The following is a 17,201-nucleotide window of genomic DNA, read 5'->3' on the forward strand; positions in this document are numbered from 1 at the left end:
GGGCGGGCACCGATCACGAGGGGGAGGGGCCGGGCAGCAGATCGGAGGGAGCGGTGGCACTATGACAGATGGAGGAGGACAGGGATCGTGCAGCACATCACGGAGGTGAGGGGCCGGGCAACGATCACGAGGGGTGAGGGGCCGGGCAGCAGATTGGGGGGAGCGGTGGCACTGTGGCAGATGGAGGGCGGCGGCGGCAGCGGATCGGGAGGTGTGGGGGTGAGGGTGCGGGCAGGAGATCGGGGAGACAGGTGGCAGATCGTGGAGGGCAGCGGCGGCGGCGGATCGGGACGCTTTTCGCCGGTTTCATACAGTGCAATGGCAGCACGGCAACTTCCGGGTCCCATGCTCCGGTCTCATAACAGCATGGGACCGGAGCTTGTCGCCCTGCCATTGCACTGTGTACACTCACTGTGCTGGCGTGCTGCAGGGACAAGTGAAGCTGATGGGGGCGGTCACCGGCAACAGGTCCACTGTGATTGGAGAAATCGGTCACAAGGCCGATCTCTCCAATCAGAGCATTGGAGCTGGGGGAGAGTGATCCAGTGAGGTCACCCAGCTCCAGCCAATGGCCAGTGCTACAGCTGCACTGGCCAGGGCTGGATTTCAATGTTTCAGTCATTTTAAATGGCTGGAACATTACAGTGGCTGTGATTGGCTGACGAACGCCGCTCAACCAATCACAGCCTCCGTAGGTCCGGGGAGGAGGCACCACCCCTCCTAAGGTCAGGAACAGGTCCCCTCCTCCCCGAATCTGCGGTTTTTGTTAACATATTGCAGTCACCGGAGGCTCCGGTGCCGCGATTCCGCCATGACGGAAAGATCCGTCCTTGGTCGTTAAGGCCCAGGGCACAAGGACGGATCTTTCCGTCCATGGTCGTGAAGGGGTTAAATGTAACATTTTAGCCGACATTCGTGCTAGCACTGTCTATAGTGTAGGTGATCATCTTTGTAAATTTAGAGATCAGCTACAGTGACAACGTAGATTCACAAGTTTACAAAGTGCTTAATGTAAATACAATGCATACAAAGATAAATCATCTTTACTGGTGGTGGGTATGGGGTAAAGCCACTAACTAGTCCCCTTAAGATACCTATAACAACATTTCTGTAGATATTAAAAATATAGGTTAGAAAGCTGGGGATACAATAATCAGGCATAGTCTGCATAAGGCATGAATGTTTCTGTTTGATCCACACATACTCCATTGTAATGTTCAGATTGTGGAGTGTACAGGCTGCAGTACAGTGTGTTGTATCTTCATCCATGCTTAAACATTATCAATTGCCATTGAGTCAATTATTAAAAGCTATGACCTGATATATTAAGAGGGAGCAACGAGACACGAGATCCAAATTAAATTATGTATTGTGCGTAACTCATGAAAAGCAGAAAGCTCATAAGCTGAATAGACAAACTTATTTACCTCTACTGGTGGTTTAAATAGGAGATTGTTAGGGCTCAAGCTGGACTTTGCAGATTGCTCTTTTCGGTCGCTGTCACAACCTAGTCTTAGTGCTATCCTTTGGGCCTCCCTCTGAACACCTTCACTGTATTGGTTGCTGTTTGCTTCTTCATAGTGCTCCATCCAAGCTTTGATTTTACTCTCCCACCCATAAGTGGGATTGTCAGATGGATCAATTTCTGGAGCAGAACCCTAAACATGATGGAAAAAAAAAAATAAAAATCAAAAGAATGGTGCCATTAACAAAAAGCATTGTTAGGCTACATTACAGACTGCTATTGAAGTTTAATAGATTTACTTAAAATGGGCTAGTTGCAATAGTTGTATAGGGAAGGGGGGGGGGGGGGGGGGAGAATACCAGAAAAGAAAATATTTGTACCTTTACTCTAGAAGATTTTCTAGATCCTTCTCTAAAGGGCTGCGGATAGAAAATACAGTACGGTGTTAAGTACAATTACATCAGCATCTTATATTTGTCAGTGCACAGAGCTGTACCAATATGATTCATGACAAAAATTACACAATCTAAGCCTTGTATCTTCAGATCAGATAAAGCTAAACACTAGATTTACTTGCATAGTATATGGGTCATAAAGGAAGTTTCAGACATTCAAAAGTCAGCATTTTCTATGTATTCAGTATAAATACATGTATATCCTACATCAGATGTATGGAAGGCCTTAGGAGCTGGAACCATTCCATATAGAACGGGCGTTCGCTTTTGTTATACGCAGTTTAACGATCGGATTAATTTGATATTTTGATATATCAGACATTTATGAATGAAGCGATACCAAATGTATTTTTTTATTAATGTTTTATTTTCAAATAGAGCAAATGGGGGTAATCTCAATTTGTATTATAGTGTTGTGAGAGATTGACAGTGGGATTTAACTGGTTAACAGCCGCAGGCAGATCTCTGATCCACCCACGGCTATTGTAGGCACATAAAAATCGGCTGACCAGATCATCTGACAAGTACAGATGAAGATGCAGGCTCAGCCTGCAATTCTGCATCAAAGGCAGAGCACAACTTTGGACATACCAGTATGTTAGAGGTCATGAAGGGGGTTACATTTATCCGTTTTCATTCTGAGATCCTTCACTTTCATTTCCAATGTTTAACCCCTTCAGCCCCGGGGCACTTTCCGTTTTTGCTCCCCTTCTTCCAAGAGCCGTAACTTTTTTATTTTTCCGTCAATCTTGCCATATGAGGGCTTTTTTTTTGCAGGACAAGTTGTACTTTTAAATGAAACCATAAGTTTTACCATATGGTGTACTGGAAAACAACAAAAAAAATTCCAAATGCGGAAAAATTGCAAAAAGTGTGATGGCACAATTTTTGGGATGTTTTATTCACGGTGTTCACTATATGGTAAAACTGATGTGTGGGTATGATGCCTGAGTTCGGTGCGAGTTTGTAGATACCAAACATGTATAGGTTTACTTGTATCTAAGGGGTTAAAAAAAATTCACAAGTTTGTCCAATAAAAGTGGCGCACGTTTTGCGCCATTTTCCGAAACACGTAGCGTTCTTATTTTTGGGATCTATGGCTCAGTGACTGCTTATTTTTTGCGTCTCGAGCTGACGTTTCTAATGGTACCATTTTTGCGCAGATGCTACGTTTTGATCGCCTGTTATTGCATTTTGCGTAAAACTTGCGGCGACCAAAACACGTAATTTTGGCGTTTGGTAAACGGCGTAGTGGCAAAAAAATTCCAATCAGATTAATTGATTTTATATTTTGATAGATCGGGCATGTCTGAACGCGGCGATACCAAATATGTGTATATTTATTTATTTTTTAACCTTTCATTTTCAATGGGGGTAAAGGGGGGTGATTTGAACTTTTAGGTTTTTTGTTGTGGTGTTTTTTTTAAACTTTTTTTTTTACTTTTTTTTTTAATTTTACTAGTCCCCCTAGGGGGCTATAGCGAGCAGCAATCCGATCGCTCTTAGCTATCTGCTGATCACAGCTATACAGCTGTAAACAGCAGATTCAGTCACTTTCTGTTTCTCTCTGCACGCGGCCGAGGGAACACGAAAGTGAAACTTCATAGCTGCAGGCGTCATCACATGACCCTGTGCTACGATGGCAACCACCGATAGTCACGTGATCACGCACGTGACTTCCGGTGGGGGCGGCGGCAAGTAAAAAACATGGCTGCGCGCATATAGATCTTGCTGCCAGACTTTGGCAGCAAGATTTAAGGGGTTAATGGCCGCGGGTGGAAGCTATTCCACCCGCGGCTAGCAGGCACACATGTCAACTGTTAAAAACAGCTGATATGTGTGCCGCCCGCGGCAGGGGGCGGGGCGTCACGGGACACGCTCCATGACGGATATATCCGTCCATGGTCGTCAAGGGGTTAAAGAGGTGTGTGGAGCTTGTTTTTTTCAGAGCAAGGAGCTGTAATTTTTAATGGTACCATTTTGGTATACATTAGGCTTGTCAGGCAAGATGAACAAAATCAGGGATTTTGGCATTTGTCATACTAGTTTGTTGTTCACTGCACAGGATTATTAATTATATAGTTTTATAGTAATGGTTTTTAACTTTTTCTCACAATATTTGTAAGCCCTACAGTCATCCTATTAGATCCAATACACACACAGCGCGGGGGAAATAAATATTGAACAAAATGTCACCAATCGTATAAGTAACTATATTTGTAAATGCGCTATTGACATTAGTTTCTCACCAAAAGTCAGTAACAACCCCTCCAATCCACACAGGCAAAGAAATCAACTCACAGATATCCAGAAATTTAGTGATGTGTAATTATGTGAAATGACACAGGCGAAAAAGTATTAAACACACCAACTTAAGTTTATTTAATACTTCGAGGTTGTCCACTACTTTACCATTGATGGCCTATCTTGAGGATGGGTAATCAATGTCTGATTGGCCGGGGTCAGACACCCGGCATCCCCGCGCTGATCAGCTGATCTCAGTGGCGGCAGCATGTGGCCGGAAATGCTCTTTCTTCCAATAGCAGCCATGGCCGGGTACTGCACATCCACCTCCTATTGATCTGAATGAGAGGTTGAATGTGCAATATTCAGCCACTATCAGTTGACGGGGCAGCTCCGGCTGCCTGCTACCGCTGCTCGCACCGAAACAGCTGAGTGGCGAGGATGCCAGGTCTCGGACCCCGGTTGATCAGATATTGAACTCTCATAAAGATAGGCTATCAATGTAACTCTTCAAATCCTGAAGGTTCTGTGGATTCCTTATATGAACTCTGAGCTTCAGTTCTTTCTATAAATGTTCTATTGGATTCAGGTCAGGTGATTGGCTGGACCATTCTAGCAGCATAATTTTCTCTGAAATATATTTAACATTTCCCTGGCTGTGTGTTTGGGATCATCGTCTTGCTAAAATGTCCACCCTCATTTCATCTTCATCATCATGGTAGATGGCAGACAATTTTTTACCATGAATGTCTGTGCATTTGTCCATTTATCCTGTCTTTAATTATATGAAGTTTGCCAGCCTTGTATGCTGAAAAAGAGCCACACACCATAATGGTCCAACCTCAAAACATCACTGTTGGTATGGTTTTTTTAGAGACGATATGCAGTGCCTTTTGGCCTACAAACATGGTGTCTTATGGAATCCAAAGAGTTCAATTTTGTTGTCATCTGACCTGACTATATTCTCCCAGTATTTCACAGCCTTGTCTAAACGTTGTTGAGCAAATTTTAAAACACGCTAGAACATACTTTTGTTCAGTAATGGAGTCAGGTGTGGTGAACGTGCATACAGGCCATGGAGGTTGAGTGCATTACTTATTTTCTTTGAAACAACTGTACCTGCTTATTGCAGGTCTTTCTGTTGCTCACCACAGGTGGTTCTTTGCTCTCTGACAACTCTGCTCATAATGCTTTTCTCTCTCCTCTTTCTGAAATCTTGAGGTAGGTACCTGGTTGTGGATGGTTTATGGTGAAAATTTGAAAATTTTGTTGTTTCCACTTCCAGTGCTAACAAACCTTCAGCAGATTAGAAATATTTCTGTAACCAATGCTATTAGTATGATTTACAAAAGTCTCATGATAGCTCACTGGTTTTAATCATGTGATGTTTCTTGTGTAACACCTTGGTAATGAGACATCTTGTTATAGGCCATCATTTTAACCAGCTGATATTTTTCACTAAATGCAAAAAAGAAGGGAATTTTGTTTACTTACCGTAAATTCCTTTTCTTCTAGCTCCAATTGGGAGACCCAGACAATTGGGTGTATAGCTATTGCCTCTGGAGGCCACACAAAGTATTACACTTAAAAGTGTAAGGCCCCTCCCCTTCTGGCTATACACCCCCAGTGGGATCACTGGCTCACCAGTTTTAGTGCCAAAGCAAGAAGGAGGAAAGCCAATAACTGGTTTAAAGACCAATTCAATCCGAGGAAACATCGGAGAACTGAACCATACCACATGAACAACATGTGTACCCGAAAAAACAGAAAAACCCCGAGAAAACAGGGCGGGTGCTGGGTCTCCCAATTGGAGCTAGAAGAAAAGGAATTTACGGTAAGTAAACAAAATTCCCTTCTTCTTTGTCGCTCCATTGGGAGACCCAGACAATTGGGATGTCCAAAAGCAATCCCTGGGTGGGTAAAAGAATACCTCATGATAGGGCCGTCAAACGGCCCTCTCCTACAGGTGGCCAACCGCCGCCTGAATGACTTATCTACCTAGGCTGGCGTCTGCCGAAGCGTAGGTATGCATCTGATAATGCTTGGTAAAAGTAAGTAGACTCGACCAGGTGGGTGCCTGACACACCTGCTGAGCCGTAGCCTGGTGCCGTAATGCCCAGGATGCACCCACGGCTCTGGTAGAATGGGCCTTCGGCCTTGAGAGAACCAGAAGCCCAGTAGAACTGTAGGTTTCAAGAATTGGTTCCTCGAGCCCCCGAGCAAGGGTGGATCTGGAAGCTTGCGACTGTTTACGCCGACCAGCGACAAGGACAAAGAGTGCATCCGGGTGGCGCAGGAGCGCCATGCGGGAAGTAGAACCTGAGTGCTCTCACCAGAACCAACAGATGCAAATCTTTCTGAAATTGATGGACTGGACGAGGACACAAAGAAGGTGAGGTGATATCCTGATTGATATGAAAATGGGATACCACCTTAGGGAGAAATTCCGGAACCGGACGCAGAACTACCCTGTCCTGGTGAAGGACCAGGAAGGGAGTTTGTATGAGAGCGTTGCTAGCTCGGAAACTCTCCTAAGAGACGAGACCGTTACTAGAAGGCCACTTCCCGTGAAAAACGGGAAGGGAGACATCCTTCAAAGGCTCGAAAGGCGGCATCTGGAGAGCAATTAGAACCTTGTTCAGATCTCAGGGCTCTAACGGCCGCTTGTACGGAGTGCTGAGAAGACAAACTCCCCGTAGGAACGTGCGTACCTGAGGAAGTCGTCGTTTCTGAAAAAATACAGATAGCGCTGAGACTTGTCCCTAAAGGGAACTGAGCGACAACCCATTTTCCTACCTAGATTGCAGGAAGGAAGGAAACATAGACGATGCAACCGGCCAGGGAGAAACACCCTGCGCCGAGCACCGAGATAAGAACATCTTCCACGTCCTGTGGTCAATCTTGGCGGACGTTGGTATGCTAGCCTGTCTCATGGTGGCAACCACGTCCTGAGGTAATCCTGACGACACTAGGTTCCAGGACTCAATGCCACACCATCCGGTTGAGGGCCGTAGAATCCAAATGGAAGAATGGCCCTTGAGACAGCCAGTCTGATTGGTCTGGTAGTGCCCCCGGTTAGCCTACCGTGAGGCACCACAGAACCGAGTACCACAACATCCTCGGCCAATTTGTAGCGACGAGGATGGCGCGGCCGCAGTCGGTCTTGATCTAGCGCAGTACTCTGGGCAACAATGCCAGAGGTGGCACCTAAGGTAGCTGGAACTGCGACCAATGCTGAACTAAGGCGTTTGCCGCCAGAGCTCGATGATTGTGAAACCGTGCCATGAAGCTGGCACATTGTTGTTGTGCCGTGACGCCATTAGATCGACGTCCGGCCTCTGTCAGCGGCGCCAGATCTCCTGAAACCCGTCCGGGTGAGGAGACCATACTCTTTCGGCCACACCTCAGCGACTTAGGAAGTCAGCTTCCTAGTTTCCACACTTGGGATGTGAATTGTGGATATGGTGGATGCCGTGTCTTCCACCCACATCAGAACCTGCCGGACTTCCTGGAAGGCTTGCCGGTTGCGCGTTCTTCCTTGGTGGTTGATGTATGCCACCGCTGTGGAGCTGTCCGACTGAAGTCGGATATGCTTGCTTTCCAGCCGCTGTTGGAAGGATTGTAGGGCAAGATACACTGCTCTGTGTTCAAGAACATTGATCTGAAGAGTGGACTCTTGCTGAGTCCACGTACCCTGAGCGCTGTAGTGGAGAAAAACTGCTCCCCACCCTGATAGACTCGCGTCTGTCGTAACTATCGCCCAGGACGGGGATAGGAAGGACCTTCTTTTTGACCAAGAGGTGAGAAGAAGCCACCACCGTAGAGATTCCTTGGCCGCCTGAGAAGAACGACGACTCTGTTGAGGGACATCGACTCCTCGTCCCATTGGCGGAGAATGTCCCATTGTAGTGGACGCAGTAAAACTGCGCGAAAGGAACTGCCTCCATTGCTACCATCTTACGTAGGAAGTGCATGAGGCGTGTCAATGTGTGCGACTGGTTCTTAAAGAAGAGCTTGCAGCCCGTAGTGAATGCTGTTTGTCTAGCGGCAGCTTCACTATCGCTGAGAGAGTAAGAAACTCTATGCCTAGATATGTTATCGATAGGGTCGGGGTCGGATCTGACTTTAAAAAGTTGATGATCCACCCAAAACTCTAGAGAGTCTCCAGCGCAACGTTCGGGCAGTGTTGGCATGTTTCCTAAGAGAGTGCCTTGACAAGTAGATCGTCTAAATACGGGACCACAGAGTGACCCTGAGAGTGCAGGACTGTGACTACTGCTGCCCTGACCTTGGCGAAGACCAGTTGGACTGTCGCTAGCCGGAAGGTAGAGCTACGAACAGAGGGTGTTCGTCTCCTATAACGAAGCGTAGAAACGCTAGTGCTCTGGATCAATCGGCACGTGTGGATAAGCATCCTTGATGCCTAATGATGCTAGGAAATATCCTTGGGACCTTGAGGCGATGACATGGCGGAGGGATTCCATCCGGAACCGCCTGGTGTCCACGAGCTTGCTGAGCATTTTTAGATCCAGAACGGGACGGAACGGCCCGTTGTTATAGGTACCGCAAAGAATTTGGGGTAAAAACCGTGACCTTGTTCCTGAAGAGGAACGGGGGTCATCACTCTTTCTGCCTATAGAGTGCACCCTGTTTGCAGAAGAGCAGCGGCCCGGCCGGGAGGTGGAGAAATTCTGAAGAATCGAGTTGGAGGACGAGAAGTGAGCTCTATCCTGTACCCGTGAGACAGAATGTCTCACACTCAATGGTCATTGACCTATGGCAGCTAAATATCGCCAAGGCGGGAGAGCCTGCTACCGACCGAGGCCGCAAGTCATGAGGAAGCCGCCTTGGAAGCGGGTTTTCCGACTGTCGCTTTTTTGGGCGAGACTGAGCCCGCTAAGAATCTTAGCTCCTCTGATCCTTTTGAGTCCACCTTGGACGAGGAAAAATGGGACCTGCCCGAGCCTCGAAAAGGCCGAAAACCCCGACTGCCTCTTGCTCTGTTGGGGTTTGTTGTGTCCGGGCTGAGGAAAGGATGAATCCTTACCCCTGGACTGTTTGATGGTTACATCCAACGCTCACCAAACAGTCGGTCAGCAGAAAAAGGCAACTGGTTAGGCAACCTTTTTTGGAAGCAGAATCTGCCTTCCATTCACTTAACGAGCAGACCAGGCTCTGCTTAAAAACACGGAGTAGCGGAGGCTACCGCCGCACGGTTCGCAGAGTCCAGGACAACCTGAATCGCGTAAGAAACAAATGCAGACATTTGAGAGGTTAAGGATGCCACCTGCGGCACAGATGTACGTGTAACCGTGTCAATCTGTGTAAGACAAGCTGAAATAGCTTGGAGTGCCCCAAGGGAGAGAATGCCGGAGCCAACGGTGCGCCGACAGCCTCATAGATGGCTTTCGACCAGAGATCCATCTGTCTGTCAGTGGCATCTTTGAGTTTGCAGTTCCATCTCCCACTGCAACTATGGATCTAGCTACAAGTCTGGAGATTGGAGGATGCCGCTCGGGACATTGGGTCCAGTCCTTGACCAAGTCAGGGGACAGGGATAGCGTGTATCCTAAGCCGTTTGGAGAAGCGCATATCTGGATAAGCGTGGTGTTCCTGGACTGCCTCTCTGAAGGCAGAGTGGTCCAGAAAAATACGTGAAGCTGACTCCTCCACTGGAGGAGTTGTGAGAAATAACCCACATTCTATAGATGGACGCTATAAGATTATTTACTATGGCGTCACAATCAGGTGTATCCAGATTGAGAGCGGTCTCAGGATCAGAATCCTGAGCCGCTACTTCCGCCTCATTACACAGCGAGTCCTTCTGTTAGGACCCTGATGAAACCGAGGCCGCTCATAGCGAGCCCACTTAGGCTGTCTGGGACTGACGTCCGTGCAGAGCCGTGACTCTGGGATGCGTGTGACATTCCCGGAGCTGTTAGTTATTCACACTGAGGGGGGCCATGGATCAATGATTCAACAGTGCCCATATTGTGAGAGACATGTCCGGACTGCTAGGCTTCTAGTATCATAGCCATAGTCTCAGAAAAACTGTCAGTAAATACTGCAGACACCGTCCTCATCCCCTGGCCATTAGTGCATACAATGGGAGTCTATGTAACCTGCCGGCCGTATAGCCGTACATGCTGTACCAGCTGTATAGAAAAACATGTGGTTCTGCACCTTTGTTTTACACAGAGAATATGCTGATAACTCCTCCGCATAATCCAGGAGGGTATATACAACGTGCGACCAAACAGTGCAATGTATATAGTACAAGCATATCTATAAGTGCACTTCTGCACTAGTGGGGTTAGCACCACAGGTGCTGCTTAACGCCTGTTACAGCGATTGTGTGACTATCAGAATGCCAGGGTCTTCCACACTTGTCTCTGTATCGTACAGAAACTGACACTAATGGCTGCCGGTGTCCTTGTAGAGAAGGAAGCCGTGGGCGTGCCTGAGAAAGTGCGGGAATCCGGATTCATAGTGCACACAGTGAGAGGGGTGGAGTATGCAAAACATACTCCAGCTCTCAGCGCTGCTCTATGCAGCGTCACGCCCCTACCCTGACTGTCAGGGCTGTGGGCGGTAACGAAGGGAGACTAGGCCCAGAAGCCGGGGACTCGAGTTAACAGCGCGGCCGCCGTAAAAGCGCGGGCCGCGCTGAAGTCCCCGGCGCACCACAAGTGCCAGCCGCGCCGCAGTCCCAGCGGCCGGCGCGACCGCCCTAGAAGTGGCCAGCGTCCCGCCCCTCTCCTGTAGGGGGCGGGAACGAACTAAAGCAGGCCGCAAAAGCCGGGGACTCGAGTTATCAGCGCGGCCGCCGTAAAAGCGCGGGCCGCGCTGAAGTCCCCGGCGCACTACAAGTGCCAGCCGCGCCGCTGTTCCAGCGGCCGGCGCGCCCGAGTCCTAGACGTGGGCAGCGTCCCGCCCCTCTCCTGACTGGCAGGTCTGGGGGCGGGAACGAACGGAAGCAGGCCGCAAAAGCCGGGGACTGTAGTTATCAGCGCGGCCGCCGTAAAAGCGCAGGCCGCGCTGAAGTCCCCGGCGCACTACAAGTGCCAGCCGTGCCGCAGTCCCAGCGGCCGGCGCGGCCGAGTCCCATAAGTGTGCCTGCTTCAGCTAAGCTGAATGAGGCTATGGCACAGGCGCCGCAGCGCTGATGTCCCCCGGCGCACTACAACACCCAGCATGCTGTGGTGTGAGCGCCAAATGCACGGGGACACAGAGTACCTTGAGGAAGCAGGGCCATGTCCCTGATGTACTCCGCTCCATCCAGCATCTTCTCCAGGGGCTGTAGATGGAGCACGGTCTCAGTGCCTGGAGACCGGTAAATCCCACTTCACCCAGAGCCCTGTAAAAAGGGATGGGGAAGGAATCAGCATGTGGGCTCCTGCCGCCGTACCCGCAATGGGTACCTCAACCTTACAAACACCTCCGACATACAGTGGGGTGAGAAGGGAGCATGCTGGGGACACTATATGTGTCCTCTTTTCTTCCATCCGACATAGTCAGCAGCTGCTGCTGACTAAAAAGTGGAGCTATGCGTGGATGTGTTGCCTCCTTCGCACAAAGCACAAAACTGGTGAGCCAGTGATCCCACTGGGGGTGTATAGCCAGAAGGGGAGGGGCCTTACACTTTTAAGTGTAATACTTTGTGTGGCCTCCAGAGGCAATAGCTATACACCCAATTGTCTGGGTCTCCCAATGGAGCGACAAAGAAAGATAGATAGTTTTTTTGTGGTGGTGCTATAGTGGAAAAATTAGGATTGGTGATTATGCCTGTTAATATCACAACTAGACGGAGCAGCAACAGCAGAGAGATACTGGTGCGCTGTTAGAAGCATGGATTCTTCAATATTAAATGAAATACCTTTAATGGTGTTCAATTAACTAACTAGTTTTTCCATTCAGTGATTCAAAAGCAGTCGGAGTGCTTGCTGTGTAACTCATTTTGGTGGGAGAAGACATTTTAAAATAAACATCCATTTATATTACTACAGGATAGAATAAAATATATAAAATTATATATGAGAATATGTAAAATAGTAGATCAAGTTGATATGTATGAAATATATAAAAAGATTTAAATGGTAAGTCATTAAGCCCAATAATGAATTACTAATACAAGATCCAACTAGTCGTTTATACTGTGTCACCTAATCGCAGGTTTAAAAGTCTTTATACTCTTATTTTTTAATATGATAATTAGGATTTTGACTAGTCGATGGGACATTAGTGTCGCCAGACTATTCGCCCTTTTCAGCATGTTATCACACCCTTGTAGGCGTGATAAAAATTTGCTGAGAGCCAGCGTCAATCGCCAGCTCTCTTCAAATTCCATGCATGGGTGCTGCTTTCTTCACCAACAAAATAGCTCCTCTGAAAGCAGGTGTATACTTCCCGACATCAGAGAGGTGCACTGCGCATGTCCGGAAATGAAGATAATGGCGGTTTCACTTACGATCAAGCACAGTGCGTTCCTCTGAAGCCAGGATGCGTATACCCGACGTCAGAGGCTCAATGATGTCAAATTACAATGACAACAAAGCACACAGCTGGTGATGACAACGCCTCTCTGCAGATCAGGTTCTCGCCCGTGATCTTGTGTTGAGAAAGCAATTAACTGCAATGCATTTGCCACGAAGATTGCTACAACTAATAGCTTTCCATGAGCATGCATGACACCTGCTGGCCAAAGAAAAAAAACGCAGTGAATTCATACACAAGCAATTCAATAATAGGAGCATTGAAGGGGTACTCCGGGGAGATAAACATTTCTTGTACTGTCCCTGCCCTCACAGAATGAAGCTGAGCTGGCTACTGCAGTTAGGACATCTTTAGATCACTTGTACTTCAATAAAATGGTAGCTGCTCAGCTCCTCACACCTCCCATGTGGGACGTTACGACACAGACTAGTATAAAGCTCTGTGCTGCAGCTGAGAATGGTGGGGGGAGGGGGGACAGGTGTATGGCTGCCGACTCCATGCTATTCCTACCTGCCTAATAACATAGACTTCTTTTTTCAATCCTGTATTAGTCATTTAGCCCAGTCATTAATTACTAAACATTTTGATCCTTACAAATTAATTTGATACACTGATCTACTATTTTACATTTTCTTACATATTTTCAATATACTTTAAAAAACATACTATTTTATATATGTTGAAGTCATATAAAAGATGTAATATATTTGCTGAAAATTAATAAATTGATGTGCATTTTAAAACATCTTCTCCTGCCAAAATAGGTTTAAAAAAAATAAAAACCACTCAACGGGCTCACTGTGTATTATCTAATGAAAGGTCAAGGTTTGTGAATTGAAGACCATTAATAAAAAGGTACAGTATTTAATTTAATATTGAAGGCGCCATGCTTCTAAGGGTATGGTGCCTACGCTGCGGAAAATTCGTGGCATTTGCAACGATATTTTTTTTTGTGGAAATTCCGCAGACTTCTCAAAAATCCGCAGTACAGCGAGTCCCCAGCCATTTCTATGGCATTTGGGAAGTACTGTGCCCATGCTGCGTTTTTTTTCCGCAGCGGAAATAATGCGGAGTTAACTGCGGAAAAATCTGCAGCATGTCAATTATTCCTGCTGATTTTTCTGCACGATCCCAGACTTACCTGCCTTGATTGAAGACATTGAGTCACTACCGCTGATGCAGAGGAGCGCGGTGGAGTCAAGAGCAGCAGGAGGTGGGTGGGGCCTGCACAAGCTCCGGTCATGTGACAGCCAGAGCTAGTGCAGGTCCGCTCCCCTTCTCCTGCAAAGTGGCCAGAAAGTGAAGTGTTGCGTGATGGAGGCAAGTATGAACTCCCCCATCACTCCAGCACTTGTTCTGCACGGAGGATGCAGTGCTGAAGCCATGGTACTGTATCCTCAATGTAGAATGACCGCAGCATATCCGCAGAACATTCCGCTATACATCCGCAGCATGTAAACAGACAAAGTTGTACTGCGGTTTTCTGGGAGCTCCTGCGGATATATCCGCAGGACACTTTCCCCGTGGGCACATAGCCTAATAACAGCACACCAGTATTGTTTTGCTGAATTTTTTACAAAGTGACAGGCTTGCTTATTTCATAGTTTTTAAGGTTGAAGGGAGACTCTAAGTCCATCTAGTTCAACCCGTAGCCTAACATGTTGATCCAGAGGAAGGCAAAAAAACCCCTATGTGTCAAATAAGCTCCAATGGGTAAAAAAATTCCTTCCTGACTCCACATACGGCAATCAGACTAGTTCCCTGGATCAACACCCTGTCATAAAATCTAATATACATAACTGGTAATATATTTTTCAAGAAAGGCATCCAGGCTCTGCTTAAATGTTAGTAGTGAATCACTCATTACAACACCATGCGGCAGAGAGTTCCATAGTCTCACTGCTCGTACAGTAAAGAATCCTCGTCTGTGATTATGATTAAACCTTCTTTCCTCAAAACGTAGCGGATGCTCCTGTGTTCCAGTCGCAGGCCTAGGTGTAAAGAGATCTTTGGAAAGGTCTCTGTACTGTCCCGTCATATGTTTATACATTGTGATTAGATCCCCCTAAGCCTTTGTTTTTCCAAACTAAATAACCCCAAGTTTAATAACCTGTCTTGGTATTGCAGCCCACCCATTCCTCTAATAATCTAGGTCGCTCTTCTATCTACCTGTAAGATTATGCTATTTATAACCTTCTATACTTTTGCTATCAAGAAAAGCATCCATTCCTCTTTTAAATTCATTCAGTGAATTGGTCATCACCACTTCCTCAGGAAGAGAGTTCCAGAGCCTCACTGCTCTTACCGTGAAGAACCCTCTTCTATGCTGATGTAGGAATTTTCTTTCCTCCAATCGAAGAGAATGCCCCCTTGTTCTTGTCATAGTCCTTGGTACAAACAGATCATGGGAGAGATCTCTATATGGCCCTCTGATATATTTGTACATATTTATTAGGTCTCCCCTAAGTCTTCTCTTTTCTAGAGTAAATAGACCTAATTTTGATAACCTTTCCGTGTATTGTAATGCACCCACTCCATTTATTATTTTAGTAGCCCGCCTCTGAACCCTTTCAAGTTCAGTAATGTCTTTCTTGAGCACCGGCGCCCAAAATTGCACACAATACTCCAAGTGTGGTCTGACAAGTGATTTGTACAGAGGGAGAATGATGTTTTCATCTCGTGCCCCCAGACGTCTTCTTATGCATCCCATCACCCTATTTGCTTTGGTGGCTGCTGCCTGACACTGGGCACTCCAATTTAGATTCTTATTGACTAATATGCCTAAGTCTTTTTCCATGTCTGATTTTCCTGATTTTGCTGTCTAATTATTGACAGAAATCAGCTGATCTCATGAATTTCCATGGCTTTTTGCACTTCTCCTTCATGTATTCAATACTTTTCCCAGTCTCATTTCTCATTATTATCCAACTTATGGACATCTATAATTTGATTTATTTGCCTGTGAGGATTGAATGGTTTGTTACTGATATCTGGTGAGAAAATTATGGCAATACCACCTTTAGAAATTTGCTTAGAAAATTGATGACATGTTCAATACCTATTTCACCCACTGTATAAATGTACATGTGCAGTAATTGGTCAAAAAAAAAAGCTCACAATTTGCATTAACTTTCGAGAACTAAAAAGAAATTTAACAAACTAATATGTCATGGTTATATGCTCACCTTTTTTGACTTTGCATTTTGTTCCTTTTCTCCGCTTTTCTTTCTTTTTTTGTCATTCACTTTCGTCACTCTGGTGGCAGTAAGAGTAAGAGTTGTAGGTGTGTGCTGGCAAGCAGTATACAGCTCCATAGGAACTTCATCACCACTTTCTGTTGCACTGGTATCACCATCTTTAAAATAAGACAACACATACATTAAACCATTTTCTACATATTTATACAAATAAAAAAAAAAATAAAAAAAAAAATGCAGAGATGAGGACTTGGCTTTGCCAGATAAAAATATTGGAAATTTCCAGCTCAACTGAAGAGCCACAGGATTTGGAATTTGCTCACAGAGTGCCAGTAATTTTTTTTTTTTTTTTTTTTTTTAACTGATAGGCACTATTTTATTTTCCACATCAGTGTGGGGCTGGGTTCTAAAACCCCCATTAATCACTCGAGCTGTTCAGAGACATGCAGAAACATGTATATACAGCAGTGTAAGGCTATGTGCCCACGTGAGATGAAACCTGCGGATTTATCTGCGGAAAATCCGCGGATTTTCCGCAGATTTTCTGGATTTTCAAGGTAAATCCGCAGGTTTCAGCATGCACAGACACTCCCCATGTTATCCTATGGGACATGGGGAGTGCGGTGTCCACGCTGCGGATACGTGCAGTTGCGGAACATGGTGCGGATGTCCCTCAGCCGCACGTAATTGCATGTCAATTCTTTCTGCGGAATTACCTGCGGAAATCTGCCTTGGTCCCAATACTTACCTGCCTTGATAGCAGACACCCGGTTGCTTTCCCTCCGTGCACAGGACAGCAGTGGAGCTAGGACCAGGAAGGAGGAGGTGGGCAGGCCTGCACGAGCTCCGGTCATGTGACAGCCAGAGCTAGTGCTGGCCCGTCCACCTTCTCCTGCACAGCGCACAGATACGGCCGGAGACGGGAGAGAATTGCTGCGTGATGGAGGAAAGTATGAACGCCCTGATCACTCAGCACTTGTTCTGCATTGAGGATGCAGTGTCCAAGCCATGGTACTGTATCCTCAATGCAGAATGACCGCAGGCTATCCGCAGGACATTCCACAAGAAAACCACAGCATGTAAACAGACAAAGTTGTGCTGCGGATTTCTGGGAGCTCCTGCAGAATGTCCTGCGGATATAACCACAGGACACTTTCCCCGTGGGCACATAGCCTAAGGGCTCAAAAGAAGGTCTGAGGCCTTACTCCATCATCCATACATGCTCAGACTTTCTTTCGAGCCAGTGCACAACTCTGAACAAGCTCAGGCAGAAGTCAAGCGATTCTGTCTGACAAGCTGCACATGTCACAACTGAATATTTTAGCAATTTGATGGGGGTCTCAGGAC

At 46.6% G+C, this 17,201-nt stretch overlaps 1 protein-coding gene across 5 annotated transcripts in view; it reads right to left on the bottom strand.

Moving 5' to 3' along the window:
- The window catches only part of KMT2E (lysine methyltransferase 2E (inactive)), a 209,506-nt gene that overhangs the window by 86,074 nt on the left and 106,231 nt on the right, over positions 1 to 17,201 (bottom strand). For all 5 annotated transcript variants that reach the window (XM_075345177.1, XM_075345175.1, XM_075345176.1 and 2 more), the window contains 3 exons: positions 15,843 to 16,012; positions 1,846 to 1,884; positions 1,428 to 1,658 (listed from right to left, as the gene is read on the bottom strand). In XM_075345177.1, the coding sequence (XP_075201292.1) occupies positions 1,428 to 1,658; positions 1,846 to 1,884; positions 15,843 to 16,012 (440 nt within the window). The remainder of the gene's footprint in view (positions 1 to 1,427; positions 1,659 to 1,845; positions 1,885 to 15,842; positions 16,013 to 17,201) is intronic.

The sequence above is a fragment of the Anomaloglossus baeobatrachus genome, chromosome 4 (assembly GCF_048569485.1).
Source record: "Anomaloglossus baeobatrachus isolate aAnoBae1 chromosome 4, aAnoBae1.hap1, whole genome shotgun sequence".
NCBI classification, from domain to species: Eukaryota; Metazoa; Chordata; class Amphibia; order Anura; family Aromobatidae; genus Anomaloglossus; species Anomaloglossus baeobatrachus.